Below are 25,943 nucleotides of genomic sequence, written 5' to 3'. Positions count from 1 at the left end.
TCTATGTTCATCAGTGATATTGGCCTGTAGTTTTCTTTCTTTGGGACATCTTTGTCTGATTTTGGTATCAGGGTGATGGTGGCCTCATAGAATGAGTTTGGGAGTGTTCCTCCCTGTGCTATATTTTGGAAAAGTTTGAGAAGGATAGGTGTTAGCTCTTCTCTAAAATTCGCCTGTGAAGCCATCTGGTCCTGGGCTTTTGTTTGTTGATACGTTTTTAATCACATTTTCAATGTCAGTGCTTGTGATTGGTCTGTTTATATTTTTCTTCCTGGTTCAGTCTCAGAAGGTTGTGCTTTTCTAAAAATTTGTCCATTTCTTCCAGGTTATCCATTTTATTGGCATATACTTGCTAGTAGTAATTTCTCATGATCCTTTGTATTTCTATAGTGTCAGTTGTTACTTCTTTTTCATTTCTAATTCTGTTGATTTGTCTTCTCCCATTTTTTCTTAATGAGTCTGGCTAATGTTTTATCAATTTTATTTATCTTTTCAAAGAATGAGCTTTTAGTTTTATTGATCTTTGCTATTGTTTTTCTTCATTTCTTTTTCCTTTATTTCTAATCTGATCTTTATGATTTCTTTCCTTTTGCTAACTTTGGGGATTTTTTTGTTCTTCTTTCTCTAATTGCTTTAGGTGTAAGGTTAGGTTGTTTATTTGAGATTTTTCTTGTTTCTTGAGGTAGGATTGTATTACTATAAACTTCTGTCTTAGAACTTCTTTTGCTGCATCCCATAGGTTTTGGGTCATCGTGTTTTCATCGTCATTCGTTTCTAGGTATTTTTTGATTTCCTCTTTGATTCTTTCAGTGATCTCTTGGTTATTTAGTAGTGTATTGTTTAGCTCCATGTGTTTGTATTTTTTACACATTTTTTCCTGTAATTGATATCTGGTCTCATAGCATTGTGGTCAAAAAAGATACTTGATACAATTTCAATTTTCTTAAATTTATGAAGGCTTAATTTGTGACCCAAGATATGATCTATCCTGGTGAATGTTCCATGAACACTTGAGAACAAAGTGTATTCTGTTGGTTTTGGATGGAATGTCCTATAAATATCAATTAAGTCCATCTTGTTTAATGTATCCTTTAAAGCTTGTGTTTCCTTATTTATTTTCATTTTGGATGATCTGTCCACTGGTGAAAGTGGGGTGTTAAAGTCCCCTACTATGATTGTGTTGCTGTCAATTTCCCCTTTTATGGCTGTTAGCATTTGCCTTATGTATTGAGGTGCTCCTGTGTTGGGTGCAGAAATATTTACAATTGTTATATCTTCTTCTTGGATTGATCCCTTGATCATTATGTAGTGTCCTTCTTTGTCTCTTGTAACATTCTTTATTTTAAAGTCTATTTTATCTGATATGAGTATTGCTACTCCAGCTTTCTTTTGATTTCCATTTGCATGGAATATGTTTTTCCATCCCCTTACTTTCAGTCTGTATGTGTTGCTATGTCTGTAGTGGGTCTTTTGTAGATGGCATAAGTATGGGTCTTGTTTTTGCATCCATTCAGCCAGTCTGTGTGTTTTGGTTGAAGCATGTAATCCATTTATATTTAAGGTAGTTATTGATATGTATGTTCCTATTACCATTTTCTTAATTGTTTTGGTTTTGTTATTTTAGGTCTTTTCCTTCTCTTGTGCTTCCTGCGTAGAGCAGTTCCTTTGGCATTTGTTTTAAAGCTGGTTTGGTGGTGCTGAATTCTCTTAACTTTTGCTTGTCTGTAAAGGTTTTAATTTCTCCATTGAATCTGAATGAGGTCCTTCCTGGGTAGAGTAATCTTGGTTGTAGGTTTTTCCCTTTCATCACTTTAAATGTTTCCTGCCACTCCCTTCTGCCTTGCAGAGTTTCTGCTGAAAGGTCAGCTGTTAACCTAAGGGGATTCCCTTGTATGTTATGTGTTGCTTTTCCCTTGCTGCTTTTAATATTTTTTCTTTGTATTTAATATTTGATAGTTTGATTAATATATGTCTTGGCGTGTTTCTCCTTCAATTTATCCTGTATGGGACTCTCTGCGCTTCCTGGACTTGACTTTTTCCTTTCCCATGTTAGGGAAGTTTTCAACTATAATCTCTTCAAATATTTTCTCAGAACCTTTCTTCTTCTTTTCTTCTTCTGGGCCCTCTATAATTAGAATGTTGGTGTGTTTAATGTTGTCACCGAGGTCTCTGAGACTGTCCTCAATTCTTTTCATTCTTTTTTCTTTATTCTGCTCTGTGGTAGTTATTTGTAGTTATTTTCACTGTTTTATCTTCCAGGTCACTTATCCATTCTTCTGTCTCAGTTATTCTGCTATTGATTCCTTCTAGAGTTTTTAATCTCATTTATTGTGTTGTTCATCACTATTTGTTTGCTCTTTAGTTCTTCTTAGTCTTTGTTAAACGTTTGTTTTATTTTCTCCATTCTATTTCCAAGATTTTGGATCATCTTTACTGTCATTACTCTGAATTCTTTTTCAGGTAAACTGCGTATTTCCTCTTCATTTGTTTGGTCTGGTGGATTCTTACCTTAGTTCTTCATCTGCTGCATATTCCTCTATCTTCTCATTTTGTTTAACTTACTGTGTTTGGGGTCTCATTTTCACAGGCTGCAGGTTTGTAGTTCCTCTTGTTTTTGATGTCTGCCCCTAGTAGGTGAGGTTGGTTCAGTGGCTTGTGTAGGTTTCCTGGTGGAGGGGACTGGTGCCTGTGTTCTGGTGGGTGGGGCTGGATCTTGTCTTTCTAATGGGCAGGGCCACATCTAGTGGTGTGTTTGGGGATATCTGTGAACTTAGTATGATTTTAGGTAGCTTCTCTGCTAATGGGTGGGGTTGTGTTCCTGTCTTGCTAGTTGTTTGGCATGGGGCATCCAGCCCTGGAACTTGCTGGCCGTTGGGTGGAGCTGGGTCTTAGCGTTGAGATGGAGATCTCTGGGAGAACTCTTGCTGATATTACATGGGGCCGGGAGGTCTCTATTGGTCCAGTGTCCTGAACTCGGCTCTCCCACCTCAGAGGCTCAGGCTTGACACCAGGCCAGAGCACCAAGGCCCTTTCAGCCACATGGCTCAGAAGAAAGGGGAGAAGAAAAGAAAGAAAGAAATTTTTAAAAATTTTTAATTATTATAATAAAAATACTACAATAGAGAGCAACCAAACCAATAAACAAATACACCAATGATAACAAGCGCTAAAAAGTAAACTAAGATAAACATAAAAATCAGAAACAATCAGCCTCAGACAGCAAACCCCAAGTGTACAGTTGCTCCCAAAGTCCACCGCCTCAATTTTAGGATGATTTGTTGTCTATTCAGGTATTCCGCCGATGCAGGGTACATCAAGTTGACTGTGGGGATGTAATCCACTGCTCCTGAGGCTGCATGGAGAGATTTCCCTTTCCCTTCTTTGTTCACACAGCTCCTGGGATTCAGCTTTGGTTTGGGCCCCACCTCTGCATGTAGGTTGCCCTCAGGCATCTGTTCCCTACCCAGACAGGAGGGAGTTAAAGCAGCGACTGATTAGGTCCCTCTTTCTCACTCATTCCAGGGAGAGGGAGGGGTACGGTAGTCATAATTGGAATGCAGGGCGAGCCCATGGCGGCAGAGACCACCATGATGTTGTAACAGCCTGAGGTGCACTGTGTGTTCTCCCTCGGAAGTTGTCCCTGGATCACAGGACCCTGGCAATGGCGGGCTGCACCGGCTCCTGGGGTGGGGTGGGGGGTGGATAGTGACCTGTGCTTGCACACAGGATACTTGGCAGCAGCAGCAGTGTTAGCATTTCATTCCCATCTCTGGGGTCTGAGCTGATAGCCACAGCTTGTGCCCATCTCTGGAACTCACTTAAGCGGTGCCCTGCCTTCTGTGAGCACACAGGGAAGGAATCCCCTCTCCTCACACACCCCGAAACAATGGTCCCTTGCGTCTTTGTCAGGTCCAGGCTTTTTCCCAGACTCCCTCCCAGCTAGCTGTGGTGCACTAGCCCCCTTCAGGCTGTCTTCTCGCAGCCAACCCCAGTCCTCTCCCTGGGGTTTGACCTCCAAAACCCGAGCCTCAGCTCCCAGCCCCCACCCTCCCCGATGGGTGAGCAGACAAGCCTCTCAGGCTGGTGAGTGCTGGTCGGCACTGATCCTCTGTGCAGGAATCTCTCCACTTTGCCCTCCGCACCCCTGTTGCTGCGCTCTCCTCCCTGCCCACCCCCCACCCCCCGTCTCCACCAGTGATGGGGCTTCCTAGTGTGCGGAAATTTTTCTTCCTTCACAGCTCCCTCCCAGAGGTGCAGGTCCTGTCTCTATTCTTTTGTCTTGTTTTTTCTTTTTTCTTTTGCCCTACCCAAGTACCTGGGGGGTTTCTTGCCTTTTGGGCAGTCTGAGGTCTTCTGCCAGCGTTCAGTAGGTGTTCTGTAAGAGTTGATCCACACGCAGATGTATTTTTGATGTATTTTGGGGAAGGAAGGTGATCTCCACGTCTTACTCCTCCACAATCTTGAAGGTCCCCCCTCTTTGAGCCATTTTAATCATGTCTCCAGTATCTCTTATTTCTGCCTCTGTAGTTATCAGTGCCAGAGTTCCTCTGGGCAGGTCCATTGTTGACATAGTCATAATCCTCTATCTGTACATCACGTTGAGGATGCTGATCATTAAGAAGTCTTGACCTTCTCCCAGAGCCTCTCATGTATTTTAGGCATATCCTGTAATGCTAGCTAATGCCTAACACAGTGCCTGGAACTGCTCACAGATTCCTCCTCCAGAACTGCTCAGGTGCCAAAATGTTTCATGTTTTGAGGTGAGAATTGAGGCTAGCTCAATACTTGCAAAATAGTTTGGAGAACATTAGTATCCCATGTCTTATTAATGCTTGTTCGAGTTAAAGGACTCTAGAGATATCTAAGGCAGATTCATCTTCTGAGGCTGACATGACAGAAAGTAACCGCACCTTTTGAGAAAATAGTCCTTCACAGCACTGTCTGGAGATCTGGATCTGACATTTTATTCCATTGGGAATACTGTTCTTCTTCACCACGATGCGAGAGGTGCGGGGCTCTCACAACTCAGGCCACCCAGCTCTCAGATCTCTTCCAGAACAGCCCCTGGGGTGGTTGCGGCTACTGGGGCACAGACACAAGCAGCAGGTGATCAAAGCCTGCGACTCCCACCGGGCACTTTAGGCAGAGACCAGGGCGAGCCCCAAGCCCAGGCAGCCAGGTGAACAGAGATAGCGCACGGACAATTCCCAAAGGCACATGCTCCTCGTGCGCTGAGGGGCTGCCTGATTTCTTCTTTTGCTTGTAGATTATTTTGCTCGTAGTGATGTTTAATTTCTAAATATTTGGAGTTTTTCCAGATATCTTTTATTGATTTTTTTCCTTTTTTTTCCAGCTTTCTGAGATATAATTGACATATAGTGACATTGTGTAAGTTTAAGGTATACAGTATTATTTGATATATGTTTATATTGCAAAATGTTTACTACATTAAGGTAGTTAATGTCCTTTATCTCACATAATTGCCATTTTCTTGTTCTTATAGTTAAAAACATTAAAACCCTATTCTCATAGCAGCTTTTAAGTATATAGTACAGTATTGTTAACTATAGTCATCATGCTGTACATTTGATCCCCTTAACTTAATCATCTTATAACTGAAAGTTCATGTACTTTGACCGACATCTCTCCATTTCCCCCACCCCTCAGCTGCTGGCAACCACCATTCCACTCTCTGTTTCTGTAAGTTCAGTGTTTTTATATTCCACATACAAGCGATATCATATAGTAATTGTCTTTCTGTTTCTGATTTACTTCACTTAGCATAATGTCCTCTAGGCATCCATGTTGACACAAATGGTAGGATTTTCTTCTTTTTTTTAAGGCTGAATATTCCAGTGTATGTATATACCACATTTTCTTTATTCATTCATCCATTGATGGACACTTAGATTGTTTCCATATCTTGACTATTGTGAATATTGCTGCAACAAACATGAGAGTTCAGATACCTCTTTGAGATCTTGATTTTCACTTCTTTTCAGTATGTACCCAAAGGTGGGATTGCTGTATTATATATGATAGTTCAAGTTTTAGTTTTTTGAGGAAACCTTACATTTTACATCTGCTTATGTCATTAACACCATACTGTGTTGTTTAATTATCAATTATCTTTAAAGAGATTTAAATAACAAGAAAATCTTTTCTGTTTGCCTACGTATTTCACATTTTCACTGCTCTTCATTCCTTTGTGTAAGTGCAGATACCCATCTGGTGTTATTTCCATCTGCCTGATGGACTTCCCTTAACATTTCTTATAGAGCATGGGAAAAATATTGACATAAATGAACATATAAGTATTATGAACCTTTTAGTGAAAGAAACCATAAATTTTAAAAACAATAAAAGGCTGGGGTGAAATGTTTATAACATCAGAGTAATAATAACAGCACATATAATAATAACAGCAGATATTGAAAGTGTGTTGTGCTATGTACTGGGCACTATATTAAACCATTTACCATGTATTTTCTCATTTAATCCTTACAACAGCCATTTGAGGTAATGTACCATTGGGTTTTTTGAAAATTTTTATTGGAGTATAGTTGCTTTAGAATGTTGTATTAGTTTCTGCTGTACAGCAAAAGTGAATCAGTTATACATATACATATATCCCCTCTTTTTATGATTTCCTTCCCATTTAGGTCACCACAGAGCATTGAGTAGAGTTCCCTGGGCTATACAGTAGATTCTCATTAGTTACCTATTTTATACATAGTAGTGTATATATGTCAATCCCAATCTCCCAGTTCATCCCACCCACCCCCTTTCCCCCGCTTGGTATCCATAAGTTTGTTCTCTACATCTGTGTATCTATTTCTGTACTGTTTTTACACTCATTTTGCAAATAAGAATATGAGAACAACAGGTAGGAGCTAATGTCCTTAACAATCAGAGATCTAAAAACCAATAAATTTAAAAATTTAAGTGCCAATTCTTAGAAGAAATATGAATAGATAGTAAACATAAAAGTAATACTCAGCTTCTCTCATATAATCAGGAGAATGAGATAATTTTTAAGCTACCCAATTGGCAAAAATAAGCAGTGTTACTAATATTGGCAAGATATGAAGAAGGATATACTTGTACACTACTAGAGGTATAAATTGGTACTTTTTTTTTAGAAGGCCATTTAGCTTTACCTATTCACATTTAAAATATGCATATCCTTTGACCAGATGACTTCATTTGGAAATCCGTATGCAAATTCTCAAGGAAAAATTGTGTGTGTGTGTGTGTGTGTGTGTGTAATGGGGAACAATTGAAGACAGCCTGATTATCAGTAGCAGGGTGTTAAAACAAATGATGGCATAGCTGTATAATGGAGTAAGCATTGAAAGGAATGAGCATGTAGGGAAACAGGCGGTTTGATGGGCTGCTGCTGGGGGATATAAATTGGTACAACTTCTCTGGTGGGAATTTTCAAAATAGATTTCAGAAGTCCTCATTCGGGTTGTATCCCTTTTCCCCATGTGTATGCTATGGTATTGAGTGGAAAGAAAAAAGTTTCAGAATAATATGTATAGTAGGACCCAATTGGGTTTGTTTGTTTGTTTGTTTTGAAGGATATATGTACTTAAATATTTGTATGTTCTCAGAAGAAGGTTTGGAAAGATGCACACCAAGTTGTTAAAAGTGATTTTCCCTGGAAAGGAGGAGTTCAACTTTTTAAATGTCTCTATTACTTGAATTTTATAATAACTTTTGCAATAGTTTTGGAAAAAAAAAAAGTTTTTTAAAAGTTATATTGGTTGTAATTGCCAAAAATACATAGAGCAGTTGACTCAAAAGAAGCAAGACTGGGGGCTTCCCTGGTGGCGCAGTAGTTGAGAGTCCGCCTGCCGATGCAGGGGACGCGGGTTCGTGCCCCGGTCCGGGAAGATCCCACATGCCGCGGAGCGGCTGGGCCCGTGAGCCATGGCCGCCGGGCCTGCGCGTCCGGAGCCTGTGCTCCGCGACGGGAGAGGCCACGACAGTGAGAGGCCCGCATACTGTAAAAAAAAAAAGAAGCAAGACTGTTTCTCCCCAAGGATTTCCAAACCAAATGAATCAGAATTCTTTCTTCCTGGGCTTAAATGGAATTTTTTTTTCATAGTTAAGATGTTGGGCTCTACCTGTAGGGCTCAGTGGAGTTTAAAAGAACTGAAATTTTATAGACCCCATGTTCCAGAGTATAAGACCAACCTGTTTAGTGAGCATTCAGACAAGAACCATGGTGCTTGGCATTTATTGTCTTTACAAACTCATATCAAAAATTAAAATGACAAATTATGCAACTTCAGTTAGAGTTTTTGTTGTAGCTTATGTTGTGTGTATGAAATTGTGCCCAGAGTTATAATACAATAATGAAATCCTTTCATCCCTGTTATGAAAAGGGAAACCAGTGGCAAATGATCACTCAAAACATTGCCAGTGTGATGCATTGGTTATAAAAGATTATAGAGGGCTGCCTTGGGAATTCCCTGGCGGTCCAGTGGTTAAGACTCAGTGCTTTCACCACCGTGGGCCCAGGTTTGATCCCTCGCCAGGGAACTAAGATCTCACAAGCTGCATGGCATAGCCAAAAAAAAAAAAAAAAAAAAGCCTCCTTTATCACTGGTTCTCATGTTTTAGTATAATCTAATAACAAAATAGAGTGTTCTTCATTTCTGTGAAATATCTAGTAAAATTGTTTAACTACAAAGGTAGGATGGGTAAATTACCTGGAAAAAGTATTACAAATTAGAATTTTAAAATCAGTTATTAGGCAGGAGACAAAAAAGAAATCATTATTCCTTCTAGTGGAATAACACTATTATATGTTAGGCCTTGATCAAAGCCACCTCAAAGTTTTTCATGTAAATGTTATAATCTGGGAGTTTAAGCTATTTGTTTTGGAATTTTTTATCTAGAAAAATAATGTGAAGCCAATCATATATCAAGTACATCAAGGAAATTGAATATTTTGCATATATTTCCTTACTCTATTGAACACTGAAAAATTTACCTTTCTTATAATAGAACTTTTTTTTCTTTTCCAAATTGCCCAGACCCAAGGTAATATTGAAAGTAATATTTTCATATGGAAAAAAAGAAATCTGTCTTTATAGTTTTATTTAAAATAATTATTAGAGAAAAATTGAGCAGTAATAAAATTTAAGCTTTTTAGCTTATTATTTTCTATGTAACATAGAGGGACCTGAAGGAATGTAAATATTAGAAAATGCCTATAAATAGGAGCCATTACATCAAATCACACCATTTACAAAAGTTACTTCTGTATTTAAAGAAAATATTTTTATATGGCATGGTGTTGCACTACATAAGTAAGAGTGATGATAATACAAACACTTTTACTAAGATCTAAGTGGATGACAGGAATTGTTCTAAGTACTTTGCACTCAGTATTTCATTTCTTTTTTACAACAATTCTTTAAGTACTCATGTTACTCAGTTTACAAATAAGGATCTGAGTCTTCAGGAGGTTAAATAACTTGTTTAAGGTCACATAACTGCTAAATGACAGAGCCAGAATTTGAATCCAGGTAATCTAGGTTCCAAAATCTAAACTCATCACCACTTTGCCTATAGAGTAGGATTCAAAAGGAAGGACTTCATAGCTATGCAAAGTACAACACTTTTTTTTTCCTATTTTTGCCTAAGGCTGAAAAACGATAGCCAACAATTTAAGTTTTTTGTGAGTCAGGACAATAATTAGTAAGATGTAGGGATTTTTTTTCATATTACTTCAGTGTATACCATTTACCATCTCTTTGATTCTAGTAAATACAGCATAGCTGATGCTACTCAGCATTGATATGTTATATTAACTAAATGCCATTGCGTTTGTCTCACAGCAATCAGCAGGCCTTTTTACTGGAGAATGTCCCTTGTAATAATGCAAGCTGTGAGGGGGCACGTCGTATGTTTAAAGTCTACTGGGAGCTGATGGACCTAAACCAAATCAGAGATGCAGTGGTTGCCACCTTCTTTGATATTTACGAAGATGTGAGTTCAGAGCTCTTCTGTGTGTTTGGAATCTAATTGCCGTCCACCTTATCTCACTTTCACCCTATTTGACCAGAAAATGTAGATGAGATAATGAAAGCAAATGAGTTAATTAAAGAATGCTCCTTTTAATGTTAAATGACAGAGGGAACACATTTATTGACACCACTGACTGATCAGTACAGTGAAATATGAACAAGCTTTTATCTCTTTATGCTTGTTTAGATTAAACCAGTAGAGAATCATGCTCACAGCAATTATGCATGTGCACGAGTAGAGAAAAGAACAGCCAACAGATAACAGACCCTTAAACTTGCACAAGATCACAGAAGAATGGGTTCAGTGTGTACTCTCTCTTAACCTAGTGGACTAGAGTTGGCATCTATTGCCACAGATTCTTGTGACTGTCTTCTGTTGCCAGGTGGCCTGGGAAAGGTGCTCAGGGCCCTGGTTTTCTTCTTTCTAATGTCAAGAGCCAGTTTATCAAGTGCTTCTGGGCATTGTTGAAGGAAAATAGAATCTCCCAAGCTGTTTTGTTCTTTAAAAGAAAGCCAGTTTATCACTCAGAAAAATAATAAATTCTGATAAAAATGTGTTAAATTCCAGAGTTAATATGTCACAGTATATCCTTGTAAAACAATTTGATTATTTTAAAACGTTAAATCTCCCTCAAGACATTATGTCAAACCCTAAGACCGGTTGGTTGGTTGGTTTTTTTTTATAAGAGGCTAATTCTCAATTATATGAATTATCCAAGTCCTTATTTTCCTCTGTCTCTCTGCTACCAAATCTTGTGTTCATTCACTTTTCATAAGCAATTTCAAAGCATAAAAGTAATTGGTAAAAATATCACAAGAGGGAAAATAAAGAGAATTAACTACAAATTAATTAATTTCTGTACATAAAAATATCATAAATGAAATTTAAAATTGTGTTTAAATCTGGGAAATAAATTAGCTATGAAGGAATTAAATAATTAATATTCTTAACATAGAAAGGCTTTATTCAAACTGATACAAATCACCAAAAACTCCCCCTGGAAAAACAGAACATGATTAAGGCAATTTACAGAAAAAACACAAGTAGCTAACATATGAAAAGATATGATAAATGATCAACCTCATTAAGAGTCAGCAGAATGGAAATTTAAATGAACACACCTTTTTTACCTCCAATAAAATTAGCAAAAGCTTCCCACTTTTTTATGAAAAAAAAATAATGGGGGCAGGGCAGATGAAAAGGTACCTTCTTTCTCTGATGATTGTGGAAACACTTCGGTACTCCATATCACAGACCTTTAAAAATTCATGCAAATATAACTGGAAGGAAGTACAAAATGCTAACAGTCATTTTCAGAGATTAAAATTATAGGTGTTTTTCATTTTATTTATATTTTAATATTCAAGTTTTTATATTTTTAATATTTTTATTTTAAACATCAAGTTGAATAAATAAGGTTTATATTTACATGGTAAATATGCATTTTCATCATTTTTTTCATTCAGTCTAGTTGTTTGTTCTTACCATTTTTATGTTTTTTCTAGGGAATCTTGGACATTGTGGTACTAAGTAAAGGATATACAAAGAATGATTTTGCCATCCATACACTGAAAAATAACTTTGAAGCAGATGCTTATTTTGTTAAAGTCATTGGTGAGTATTTGTTTTGTATGTTTTATTATTACTATTAACATTTAATTTTTTAACATCCTTTTTGGAGTATAATTGCTTTACAATGGTGTTAGTTTCTGCTTTATAACAAAGTGAATCAGCTATACATATACATATGTCCCCATATCTCTTACCTCTTGCATCTCCCTCCCTTCCACCCTCCCTATCCCACCCCTCTCGGTGGTCACAGAGTACCGAGTTGATCTCCCTGTGCTATGTGGCTGCTTCCCACTAGCTATCGGGTTTCACATTTGGTAGTGTATATATGTCCATGCCACTCTCTCACTTTGTCACAGCTTACCCTTCCCCCTCCCCATGTCCTCTAGTCCGTTCTCTTGTAGGTCTGCGTCTTTATTCCCGTCCTGCCCCTAGGTTCTTCATGACCTTTTTTTTTTTTTAGATTCCATATATATGTGTTAGCATACGGTATTTGTTTTTCTCTTTCTGACTTACTTCACTCTGTATGACAGACTCTAGGTCCATCTACCTCACTACAAATAACTCAATTTTGTTTCATTTTATGGCTGAGTAATATTCCATTGCATATATGTGCCACATCTTCTTTATCCATTTAACTGTCGATGGACACTTAGGTTGCTTCCATGTCCTGGCTGTTGTAAATAGAGATGCAAGTGAACATTGTGGTACATGACTCTTTTTGAATTATGATTTTCTCAGGTTATATGCCCAGTTGTGGGATTGCTGGGTCATATGGTAGTTCTATTTTTAGTTTTTTAAGGAACCTCCATACTGTTCTCCATAGTAGCTGTATCAATTTACATTCCCACCAACAGTGCAAGAGGGTTCCCTTTTCTCCAGCATTTATCGTTTGTAGATTTTTTGATGATGGCCATTCTGACTGGTGTGAGGTGATATCTCATTGTAGTTTTGATTTGCATTTCTGTAAATGATTAATGATGTTGAGCATTCTTTCATGTGTTTGTTGGCAATCTGTATATCTTCTCTGGAGAATTGTCTATTTAGGTCTTCTGCCCATTTTTGGATTGGGTTGTTTGTTTTTTTGATATTGAGCTGCATGAGCTGCTTGTAAATTTTGGAGATTAATCCTTTGTCAGTGCTTCATTTGGAAATATTTTCTCCCATTCTGAGGGTTGTCTTTGCATCTTGTTTATGGTTTACTTTGCTGTACAAAAGCTTTTAAGTTTCATTAGGTCCTATTTGTTTATTTTTGTTTCTATTTCCATTTCTCTAGGAGGTGGGTCAAAAAGGATCTTGCTGTGATTTATAACATTTAATTTTGTATTCTCTCTGTCAGCACACATTTTCCAAAGAGTAAAACATGCTCCTATGTAACGTATGTACAGCTCTCCAAAGAAGATGATCAGCTTCAGTACAACAGTAACACCCTGTTCAAATTTTGCCAACTGTCCCAACAATGGCTTCTTTCTTGACCCAGAGGTCTATCGAGGAATACCTACTGTCACATCTTCTCCAATCTGGAACAGTTCCTTTTCATGTCCTTATCAGTTTTAAAGAATACAGGCTTTACATTCTGTAGGATAATCATGTTTCTTCTTTACCCAGCTCAGGATACACATTCTTTGCAGAAACTCCACTATATGGAATTTAGTGGAACTGATGCTGTTCCCTCTCAGTACATCAAATCAGTAAGCACATGATGTTGACCTTTCCTACCACCCTGGTGATAATCTTGATCATCTGGTCATCTTGATGACTACTAGGTTTCCCCACCTTAAATTCACTATTTCCCCCTTTGTAATTGATTAGTATTTTGTGGAGGGGTATTCTGATATTACTTTAATATACTTTTCCATATCAGATTTCTACCTACCAGCCTTAGAGTCCATTGACAGCTCCTGCCTGAATCAACCATCTATTTGATAGGTGTCAAAGAGTGATTCTATTTTCAACACCCCTGCATATTTTAGTTGGCATTCTAAGGAAGATCTTTCACTTATCTCATTTATCAGTATACATCTGTGTATTTGTATTTTATTCAATAAATAATATCATTTCTTTTAATGTTAAAATTGTTGCCGGTGAGGGCAGTAGGTGCTCCTTCAGGCTGGCTCCTTTATCTTTTTGACATGTGCTCTAGCAAAACAAGATATTCCAGGTGCATCTTTTACCTCCCTTGCCCTAACTGTAGAATCTGATCCCTTTCTTCAAGGAGCCCTGGTTCCTTTGAGTAGAGGATGGTATTTTAAAACCCAGTTCTGGGTGCTCAGTGTGCTCATTGCTACTGGGCCGTTATTTCTTCTACTTTTTCTCAATGGACAGAACTAAGAAATACTGGTAATTTATGACACACAACACATATATACGTATATTTATATATGTGTATACAACGCATATTTGTATGTGTTGTATACACAAATGCATGTGTAGTTTACAACACATATTTGTATATGTGTTGTATACTACACATATTTGTATACACAAATGTATGTATATACAGCACATATATTTGTGTACACAAATGTATGTGTATACAACACATATTTGTATACACAAATGTATGTGTATACAGCACATATATTTGTGTACACAAATGTATGTGTATACAACACATATATTTGTATACATAAATATACATACCTAAAACTATTTTATATATATTATATAACAGTGAATTCATACCATTACTTCCATTTCTAATCCAACACAACATTTCAAGGGTTCCTTCTAATCTTTTCTGTTTGTAGACATCTTCTCTAACTCCCATTTTCCTCAGTATAGTTACCTATTTGTTCACTGTTACCTGTTCCCAACCATGCAAGCCATCTATCGTCTCCTCCACCTAACACTTATGTTCATCATAGAGATCCTGTACATGTTTTGTTAAGTGTATGCCTAAGTATTTTATTTTCTTTGATGTGATTATAAATGTTATTGTGTTTTTAAGGTTAGTTTCCACATGTTTGTTTTTAGTGTATTGAAATGCAATTGATTTTTGTTTGTTGATCTTGTATACTGCAACCTTGCTCAACTCACTTATTAGTTCCAGCAGCGTTTTTTTTTTTTTTTTTTTTTTTTTTTTTGTGGTACGCGGGCCTCTCACTGCTGTGGCCTCTCCCGTTGCGGAGCACAGGCTCCGGACGCGCAGGCTCAACGGCCATGGCTCACGGGCCCAGTCGCTCCGCGGCATTTGGGATCTTCCCGGACCGGGGCACGAACCCGTGTCCCCTGCATCGGCAGGCGGACTCTCAACCACTGCGCCACCAGGGAAGCCCCAGCAGCGTTTTTTTAGATTCCTTGGGATTTTCTATGTACAAAATCATGTCATTTGCAAAGAGGGACAGTTTTACTTCTTCCTTTTCAATCTGTGCCCTTTTTTTTTCTTTTCCTTATTCTAGGTAGAATTTCCATTGCTATTGATATGTTGAATAAGGTTGGTGAGAGTGGACATCTTTGCCTTCTTTCTGATTTTAGGGAGAAAGCATTCCATCTTTCACCATTAAAAATGATATTAGCTTTTTGGAAATGCTCCATATAGTATTAAGGAAGTTCCCCCTATTTCTAGTTTGCTGAGAGTTTTATCATGAATTGGTGTTGAAAGGCAACTGTTTTTATGTCACTGTTATTATAGTTGACATCAAGACAGCCATATCTGTTCATTTGTGAATGAAATGACACAGTATTTCATATAAATATTTATTACAGTTTTGAAGCAGTCATAAATAGCTGAACACAGAAAAGCGACAGAATAATGAATGAGTGTTGAGAGATTTATTTTGAGAAGTGAAAATGACAGAAAATGTAATTTTCTTTTCTAACCAGCAAATTCACTCTTATTTGAATGAACTAAGAGTAACTCCCCATCTTCATTACTACTGCAGCCACAGAATACTGGTATTATGAGTCTAACCATTTCTGTACTTCTTATCCATATGACTGTCTCCTGTTCTTTATGATTTTGAAGGGGGTATTTTTTGGCTATTTCAGAGCTGCTCAAGAGAAAGTAAGCTTCTTTAAAGAATTAAGTAAATGATACAACAAACTACTTGAAAATGAAATGAAAGGTCTGAGGTTTTTCTTTAATCCAGGCAAGTGGGAAATGGAGTATAGGTGAAATGACTTTGGCCATATGTTGTTGACAGTTGAAGTTGCGTGAAGTATGAGTGGGATTACTGATACTATTCTTTCTTATTTTGTTTATGTTTGCAAAATTACACGTGAAAATGTAAAAAACCGGGCTTCCCTGTTGGCGCAGTGGTTGAGAGTCCACCTGCCGATGCAGGGGACACGGGTTTGTGCCCCAGTCCGGGAGGATCCCACATGCCGTGGAGTGGCTGGGCCCGTGAGCCGTGGCCGCTGGGCCTGCACGTCCGAAGCCTGTGCTCCGCAACGGGAGAGGCCACAGCCGTGAGTGGCCTGCGTACCGCAAGGGGAAAAGAAAATTTTTTAGAGTCTGTGGCCTGTAACTTCCTAACCTAAGTCAAGGATGGATATCACTGGGTAGCACTACCGTCACCTTAACAGTATCCCAAGGAAAGTTTTCTCCAAACATCACCAAGCTCAGACCCAGAGATAGCCAATTTGGTGTAGGAAGTTTTAGTTTTAGAAAGCAAGATAACTTTGCACTTACGGATATTAACATAAACATTAATAACATGCTTTATAGAAAGGTCATGGGAAATGAGATAATTTAGAGCTATCATTTGTGAAAAATAACCTTCTAGTTGTCTTGATATGCTCTTCCACTCTTTCCTTTGATTGTTACTTGTTTTCCTTAAGCAGACAGTTACTAGTATATAATTACCCTTTCAAAGCCATCTACAATGTCCAGAGTTGATTTTGCTCTAAAGTAACTGTTACTCTAATGCTCAAACCAGCCTATGTTAAATGTCACTGTCTCAGTTAAGGAAATTTGGGTACTTAAGCTTCTGTATGTGGCTAGGAAAAGGTAATACTATCCTTCTGCCTGTTCCCTCACTGATTCCCACAACACCACAGATCTACAGAATGCTCTTCACACAGGGGACTCTGTGTGTTGCGGAATTGGAGGGGTTCCCTAGCTCCCCTGAATCAGAGCTAGCTCCTAGCTCTTAATTTTTTTCTCTTATTCCTGTCAGCTACATTAGAGGTTCTGCATTCTGATTCTACTAGTATTTAACACAAATTTCTAAGAAACATATGTAAACCTGTTATTTCCTTGGATTTTTAAAATTGTAACAGTATCTTCACCTTTCACTACCCAAATAAGATGAGACCTTTCAAAAGCTTTTATTGCCCTGCCGCCTTCCAGATTTTGTTGAAATAATGTGGAAGTTTATTTCTGATTTGATGACTGATTTGGTAACAGTTACAACTGTATTATCAATGATTATTTAAACTTAACAAGTTTTACTGGCTTTATTGTCACCATTTACATATATACCACATCTTTACCTTTCTTCACTCAAATTCCTATTTCTTTTGATGGAATGCTTCCTCAAGAGATTTTCAGAAAGTTGTACATAGGCTGTATATTTTCTGAGGACTGGTATGTCTTAAAATAACTTTTATTAAGCATAGCATTTCTTTATTTAAAAAATAATGAATGAAAGGTAGGTAGTCAATAACAGACAAAAGAAATTTTCCATATAGAGTCTAAAATAATGTCTAAATGACAAGAATGGGTGGGATGGGGGTCTTTATTTCACACGTGATATTTGATTATGATATTTGCTTAGGATTCATGTGTCTTAAACAAAAACTAAAGACATTTTCAGAGACTGTGAACAGTCACCCATAATCCAGGCAAGGATTTTTCATTTTAAATGCTACTAAAACCATTATACAGTATTGACCTTTATAGCTTTGACTTTATTCTACTCATCCTTGTCCCAACCTGCACATTGGTTTGGTGTTACAGTATTTATGCACAATTATTGCAGTTTTTTGGTTTTGGCATTTGTGTAAAGTAGCGAATGTAAACTGAATCACAAAGCTAGAAGCCAAGGTTTTATACTTTAAATATATTTAAGAATACATAGGCTAAAACAATTGCAGAGGAAGGAAGACTCCCAAACTCATTCTATGAGGCCACCATCACCCTGATACCGCAACCAGACAACCACTAAAAAAGAAGATTACAGGCCAATATCACTGATGAACATAGACGTAAAAATCCTCAGCAAAATACTAGCAATTCGAATCCAACAATACATTAAAAGGATCATACCCCATGATCAAGTGGGATTTATCCCAAGGATTTTTCAGTATCTGCAAATCAATCATTGTGATACACCACATCAACAAATGGAAGAATAAAGATCATATGATCATCTCAATAGGTGCAGAAAAGCTTTTGACAAAATTTAACACCTATTTATGATTAAAACGTCTCCAGAAAGTGGGAACCTACCTCAACATAATAAAGGCCATATACAACAAACCTACAGCTAGCATCATACTTAATGGTGAAAAGCTGAAAGCATTTCCTCTAAGATCAGGAACAAGACAGGGATGCCCACTCTCACCACTTTTTTTCAACATAGTTTTGGAAGTCTTAACCACAGCAATCAGAGAACAAAAAGAAATAAAAGGAATCCAGTTGGAAAAGAAGAAGTTAAACTGTCACTGTTTGCAGATGGTATGATTATATACATAGAAAAACCTAAAGACACTACCAGAAAATTACTAGAGCTAATCAATGATTTGGTAAAGTTGCAGGCTACAAAATTAATAAACAGAAATCTGTTGCATTTCTATACACTAACAATGAAAGATCAGAAAGAGAAATTCAAGAAACAATCCCATTTACCATTGCATCAAAAAGAATAAAATACCTAGGAATAAACCTACATAAGGGGACAAAAGAGCTGTACTCCGAAAACTATAAGATGCTGATGCAAGAAATCGAAGAAGACACAAACAGATGGAAAGATATACCATGTTCTTGGATTGGAAGAATCAATATTGTGAAAATGACTGTACTACCCAAGGCAATCTACAGATTCAGTGCAATTCCTATCAAATTACAAATGGCATTTTTCACAGAACTAGAACAGTAATCTTAAAATATGTATGGAGACACAAAAGACCCCAAATAGCCAAAGCAATCTTGAGAAAGAGAAATGGAGCTGGAGGAATCAGGCTCCTTGGCTTCAGACTGTACTACAGAGCTATAGTCATCAGAACAGTATGGTACTGGCACAAAAATAGAACTATAGATCAATGGAACAGGATAGAAAGCCCAGAAATAAACCCACGCACCTATGGTCAATTAATCTATGACAAAGGAGGCAAGACTATACAATGGTGAAAAAGCAGTCTCTTCAACAGATGGTGCTGGGAAAACTGGACAGCTACATGTGAAAAACTGAAATTAGATCATTCTTTAACACCATACACAAAAATAAACTCAAAATGGATTAAAGACCTAAATGTAAAACTCCCAGAGGAAAACATAGGCAGAACACTCTCTGACATAAATCGCAGCAATTTCTTTTTCAGTCCATCTCCCAGAGTAATGGAAATAAAAATAAATAACTGGGACCTAATTAAGCTCAAAAGCTGCACAGCAAAGGAAACCATAAACAAAATGAAAAGGAACCCACAGATTGGGAGAAAATATTTGCAAATGATGTGACCTACAAGGGATTAGTCTTCAAAATTTGCACACAGCTCATGTGGCTTAATATCATCAAAACAAACAGCCCAATCAAAACATGGGCAGAAGACATAAATAGACATTTTTCTTTCTTTTTTTTTGCGGGCCTCTCATTACCCAGCCATGAAAAAATGAAATAATGCCATTTGCAGCAACATGGATAGACCTAGAGACTGTCATACTGAGTGAAGTAAGTCAGAGAGAGAAAGGGAAATATCGACATCACTTATATGCGGAATCTAAAAACAAATGCTACAAATGAACGTATGTACAAAACAGAAACAGACTGACAGGCTTAGAGAATGAACTTTTGGTTACGGAGGGGGGAAGGGTGGAGGGAAGGGATAGTTAGGGAGTTTGGGTTTGACATGCACACACTGCTATATTTTAAAAGGATAATTGACAAGGACCTACAGTATAGCACAGGGAACTCTCCTCGATGTTATGTGGCAGCCTGGAGGGGAGTTGGGGGGAGAATGGATACATGTATATGTATGCCTGAGTCATTTTGCTGTGCACCTGAAACTATCACAACATTGTTAATCAGCTATACTCCAAAATAAAAAGTTTAAAAAATATAAAATAAAAATTGCTCATTAAAAATAACAAATTTATCCCATCCATCCTTTCTTGTGGATTTTTACCTGGACATGATAAGCATCAGATAAGATTAAAAATTAAAACTAATATTTTAAAAATTAATATATTATTATAGCATAAATTTTTAAACCACTGATTTATTTTTTAGTGTGGTTTCATGGATTTGTATTATGTACGCAAGTTGTGTTTGTATATATGCATGCACATATGTGTGAAATTCACTACAGGACACATAAGACAGGAGTGCAGTGTGATACACTAAAATAGAGCCAGATTAGAATTTGGATAGCATGGTCACTAATATTACATTTACCTCTCTGGCCCAGAAATCCTTATCACTAAAATGAATGATCCGTACCAGTTGATTATAAGATTCCTCTCAGCTCTGGAAACTTAAAATAAGACTATAATACATTCATGTACTGCAAAGGGGAATTAAAAAAAAAACCAATGACAATGTATCAGTTTTAAAAATGTTATTTAGAGCATATTAATAAAGCAAATACTTATATTAAAAAAGAATACATGGGCTATAATGTACAGTGTTTTTTTCACATGAAATGTTAAGATCCTAAGCATTGTCATTTTAAAGAAAACTTATGAATTTCACATCCCATTAGTCATGTTTTAAACTAATTAGTCTAATAACCAATAGTTCACATAGCTTATTAAATATTTTAATTGCAGCTTTTCGTTTAACTCTGTGAATAGGCTGTCTTTAATTTTGTTAATCTTTTTTAAACAACTTTGGTTTTTAAAGTCTAGGGGAATTAGAAATTACTTTTTAGAGCAGTTTATTTAAAAAGACATTATAAAATGCTATAAGTCTATATAAACCTTTATAATATGGTTACAGATACTAATTGCAAAAGTTTATGAAATGGTTAAAATCTTTAAACCTCTCAAAATTAGTCTGTGGATCAGTTGAGATCACCTAGTTAGTAGGAAAACATTTATTGACCCTTGAAATGAGAAACAGAGAGATGCTTAAAAACCAAACAATGGAAGATAGTTCTTACCCTCAAGAAGCTCAAAATGGAGGAAAACACAAATAGTAGGAGGCTGAAAATGTATACCAGTATCTGTCCTGTTAAATTTCCCTTTCCCCTAACGGGCTGTTTATGTGTTTTAGACCTTCCCAGTTTTTGTTATAGTAGCTTAAGAAAAATGTTTTACTGCATTTATAGCCATATTCTTTTTTTTTTTTTTTTCCGGTACGCGGGCCTCTCACTGTTGTGGCCTCTCCCGTTGCGGAGCGCAGGCTCTGGAAGCACAAGCCCAGTGGCCATGGCTCACGGGCCCAGCCGCTCTGCGGCACGTGGGATCCTCCCGGACCGGGGCACGAACCCGCATCCCCTGCATTGGCAGGCGGATTCTCAACCACTGCGCCACCAGGGAAGCCCTATAGCCATATTCTTTTAAGCAAAAAATAAACTGTTCCACTTCTAGGAAGTAAGCTTTTGCTGTAATACTAAATTCTGCCTTGGAGCACTTAGGGGTTTTTTTTCCTAACTAAAACACAAAGGTTGGAATTTTTATTCCAATGTCACTGGGGAAATTACATTCTTGCACTGATTTAATAGACTACTGGTACTTTTTACTTGTTCATAAGCTTGATATTATGGAGTCTTAAAATAGTAATTTCAGGGTGACATTTGTAAAAGCATATTTCTTTTTTGATTATGCAAGAGAATTTTAAGGCATTATTCCTTTTTTATTTGTAAATTTTTGATTTGGTATTTTGTTTTCTCATTACAAAAATAATACAGCCTATTGTAAAACATTTGAAAAGTCTGAAAAAGTATTTTTTAAAAGCTGTGCTCTTTGCCACAGATCTTCAATTTGTAAAATAAAAAAAGCAGTATCTGAGAAGGATAATTATGCAAAATGCAATAAAACAAGGTATATATACCTGTATAATACATATGACATATATGTATTATATGTACATATGTACGATACATTTAAATCTTATCATTTTGATCATATTATACACTGTAATGTGAAACTTGAAATTTAATAGAGGAAGTCTGGTAAAAAACAAAATAGATGCAGGAACCCAATTTTTAGCTTGCTGTATACAGAATGAAAGAGACTATTATGTAATTTGGAGTAAATACTCTAAACTGTGCTAAATAAAATACAGACATTCAATCTTGTAAGAAAATAAAATAATCCAGTGGTTCACTGATTTCCCATCTTCTACAAATGTAGTATAATGTGTTTTTTAAATGAGTTACTGTCTAGTGACCACATGGTCTTTCAAAAGAGTGCCATTCCCTTTGTGACCTTCAGTAATGTACTGGCCCAAGCCTCAGTTTCTTTCTTTTTTTAAAAAAAAAAATTTATTTATTTATCTGGTTGGTTGGTTGGTTGCACCAGGTCTTAGTTGTCGTAGGCGGGCTCCTTAGTTGTGGCTCACGGACTCCTTAGTTGTGGCTTAGCGGTTCCTTAGCTGTGGCAGGTGGGCTCCTTAGTTGCAGCTCACCAGCTCCTTAGTTGTGACATGCATGTGGGATCTAGTTCCCTGACCAGGGATCAAATCTGGGCCCCCTGCATTGGGAGCATGGAGTCTCATCCACTGCTCCACCAGGGAAGTCCCCCAAGCTTCAGTTTCTGCTTCTGAATAAAAAGGGTGGTGGGGAGGAGGGTAATTAGACTTACCTCGCAGCCTTGCTGTGAGGATTAAGGAAGAGCATATATGAATACAAATTCATGTTCAGAGTTTGGCACTTATCAAAACATCAGTGTTTTCTAAAAGGGTACTTGATAACCTTTCTGGAGGATAGTTTCACTATACATGCCAACAGCTTTAAGATTAAACCCAGAAATAATTATATTCTGTGAATTTATCCCAAGGAAATTATCAGAGATGTGCCAAAGATTTATGTATAATGCACCATGTCTATAAAGGTGATCTTCCTAGTGATGTTTTTAAGAGGAAATAAGTTTGGATTATAGGGTGAGGGAGAACCTAAATATCCTAATGAGGAGAATGGTACATATATGTATATATCCATCCACACATACAATGGAATACCATACAATTATGTAGTAGAAGTACATTTAATGACATGGGGAAAGTTTGGGTTACATAACCAAAAAGAAGATTACAAAATTGTATTTAGCATGATTTCATTTATGTAAAAACAATTTTTTTTTAAGTATTTATATGTTAGTCTACTCAGACTACCCTGACAAAGTACCACAGGCTGGACAGCTTAAATGACATAAATTTATTTCTCACAATTCTGGAGGCTGGGAATTCCAAGATCACGGTGCCAACGAGGCAGGTTTCATTCTGAGGCCTCTTCTCGTGGCTTGTAGGCCCCCACCATCTTGCTTTGTGCTCACATGATCTCTTCTTTGTGCCTGTCAGGGAGAGAGCAAGAGAGCAAGCCTCCTCATGCCTCTTCTTCTAAGGATACTAATACTGCCAGGTCAGGACTCCACCCTTATGACCTCATTTAACCTTAATTTCTTCCTTAGAGGCCCCCATCTCCAAATACAGTCACAATGGGGATTAGAACTTCAACATATGAACTTTGGCGGGGGTGGGGGAGGGGGGCGGAGGGCGGGGGACTTGCAAACATTTAATCCATGACAGTGTAATACCAAACAACTAGTTGGTAACAGTATCTGGATGGTTGGGTTAAAGTGATATTTTTTTCTTCTTTTTATTCCTTTACATTTTAAAGTTTTTTTCTATAATATATACTCAGAATATTCACAAATATGTATAGTAAGTGATTGGTAGATTAGTGGTTGCTTTGGGCCGGGTTTGGGAATTCGGCATGATAGCTAAAGGGCACAGGGTTTTTTTATTGTGGTGATGAAAATTGATTGTGTTGATGGTTGCACAATTCTGGGAATTTACTAAAAAGCATTGACTAGGACACTTTAAATGGGTGAATGCTATGGTGTGTGAATTACATCTCACTAGAATTGCTACAAAAATGTGTGTGTGAAGGGAGTTTGGGAAATACTGTAGATCTGTTTATTAGCACTTATAGTCACTACATCCAGTATATTCTCCCACATTGCATATTATTGTCTTCACTTTTGACTACTACTTAGTTTTTCTCAGTGAGGATCTATCCATTTATGTAGCAAGCGTTGCTATCAATAGGAATCTGTATACTTGGAAGCAGAAGATGTATGCATGTAAAACAGCTAAAGGACAGTGAAAAGAACTGTATACTAGAATGTTGAATGGAATTTTATGTACTATAAGATTATTAAGATCAAAGAAGGCTTCTGTGAAGATAGGTGAGAACCTAGATACTTAAAAGATGGTTAAGATTTGGACAAACCAAAATGAATAGTGGTATAACATTCCAGGAGGGGGAGGCCATGATCATAGTAATAAAGAATGAGCAGATAGTAAGAAGTAGAAACTAACTCATCTTCTGGTACTGTTTTGAAGATTAATAAGAGAATATTGATAGTATCCATTGATAAATGGGCATCTACGGCAAAGAAAAGATTTTGTCAGTGACCCAATAACTGCAGATACTTACTGAATTAGTCAGGATTCTCCAGAGAAGCAGCACCAATAGAATATAGAGAAAAAGAAAGAGAGAGAGAGAGATTTATTACAAGGAATTAATTCATGCAGTTACAGAGGCTGGCAAGTCCAAAATCTGCAGAGCCAATGTCCAAGTTTGAGTCAAAAGGCCAGCAGGCAGTTGTAGAATCAGGAAGAACTGATATCCAGTTCATCAGGCAGGAAAAGCTGATCTAGTTTGAAGGCCTGATCAGACAGGAGAATTCTTACTCAAGAGGAGGTCTGGCTTTTGTTCTCTTCAGGCCTTCTACTGCTTAGATGAGGCCCACACACATTATGAAGAGCAATCTGTTTTACTCAGTTTACTGATTGAATGTTAATCTTATCCAAAAACACCCTCACAGAAACACCTAGAATAATATTTAACCAAATATCTGGGCACCCCATGACCCACTCAAGTTGACACATAAAATTTACCATCACACTTACTGTTTACTCTCTTCATCAAAGAGAGTCCATGATCAAATGTGTAGTTTAAGAAGATGGATTTTGCAGCAATGTTCAGAAGCAAAAAATGATGTTCATCAAAAGAAATATATGTTCTGACCTGAGAGGTCAGGCTGAGGGTAGCCACTGGAATACACCAGTCATCCAGGTATGAGCTGATAAGACAGTAGAAAGGAAATTGTAGCAATGGGTGTACAGAGGAAATAAGGTTAAAGTGTATAGCTTGGTGAGATTTTACATAGGTATACTCCCTTGTAGACACACTCCAATCAAGATAAAATATTTCCAGTACCCCAGAAGGGTCCTTCATATTCCCCTGCAAAAGTATAACCACTGTTCTGATCTCTGTCACCATAGATTAGTTTTTCCTTTTCTAACTGTCATATAAATGTAATCAGATGGTATGTACTCTTTGTGTCTGACTTCTTTTGTTCAGTAGTATGTCTGTGAAATTCATCTAACACATACATTTGTAAATAGACTCTTACTGAACATATTTGCCTTTGTCTTATTTTTTTACCTTAGCAAGAGAGTATAAACACTCTTTCATGTCAGCACTTAACAGGTCTCTCTCATTGTTTAATAGCTCCATGTCATTCCATAGTACTGTAGATGTTCCATAATTTGTTTATCTCTCAGTGGACACATAGATAGTTTCCAATATTTCATAGACATGAAATTGATGAGTTGAGGGGCTGTGTTTTTAGTGTTAATAGATAATGCCAAATTACCTTTCCCAACAGTCATAGACATTTATATCCCACCAGCATAACACTGTCCAGTTTACCACATATTCGTCTGAGAGCTCTAAATTTTTATTTCTCTAACAAATTTGTTTTTAAAATAAGTAATATATGCAAATGGTGAAAAAACACAGAAGAGTCTAATAGTAAAAAGTAAGTCCCTTTTTTACCCATGTTTCCCAGTAGTCCAGTTCTTTTCCCCAAAAGCAACCTCTTCTTTGTGTCTAAGATATCTTAAGCACATACAAGCACATATGTTTATATGCTTTTATTTTACATAAATGGTAGTTCTAGACTTTGTTTTCTCCACTTAACAATATATCTTGGAGAT

The 25,943-nt window shown here is 37.1% G+C and overlaps 1 protein-coding gene across 2 annotated transcripts in view; it reads left to right on the top strand.

Moving 5' to 3' along the window:
- Nucleotides 1–25,943, top strand: part of ITFG1 (integrin alpha FG-GAP repeat containing 1) — a 267,360-nt gene that overhangs the window by 175,116 nt on the left and 66,301 nt on the right. For both annotated transcript variants that reach the window (XM_059045665.2, XM_067018203.1), the window contains 2 exons: nt 9,855–10,005; nt 11,550–11,658. In XM_059045665.2, the coding sequence (XP_058901648.1) occupies nt 9,855–10,005; nt 11,550–11,658 (260 nt within the window). The remainder of the gene's footprint in view (nt 1–9,854; nt 10,006–11,549; nt 11,659–25,943) is intronic.

This window comes from Kogia breviceps, chromosome 18 (assembly GCF_026419965.1).
Source record: "Kogia breviceps isolate mKogBre1 chromosome 18, mKogBre1 haplotype 1, whole genome shotgun sequence".
Taxonomy (NCBI): Eukaryota; Metazoa; Chordata; class Mammalia; order Artiodactyla; family Physeteridae; genus Kogia; species Kogia breviceps.
The sequence above is the reverse complement of the archived record's forward strand: the minus strand, read 5'-3'. Positions and strand labels throughout refer to the sequence as shown.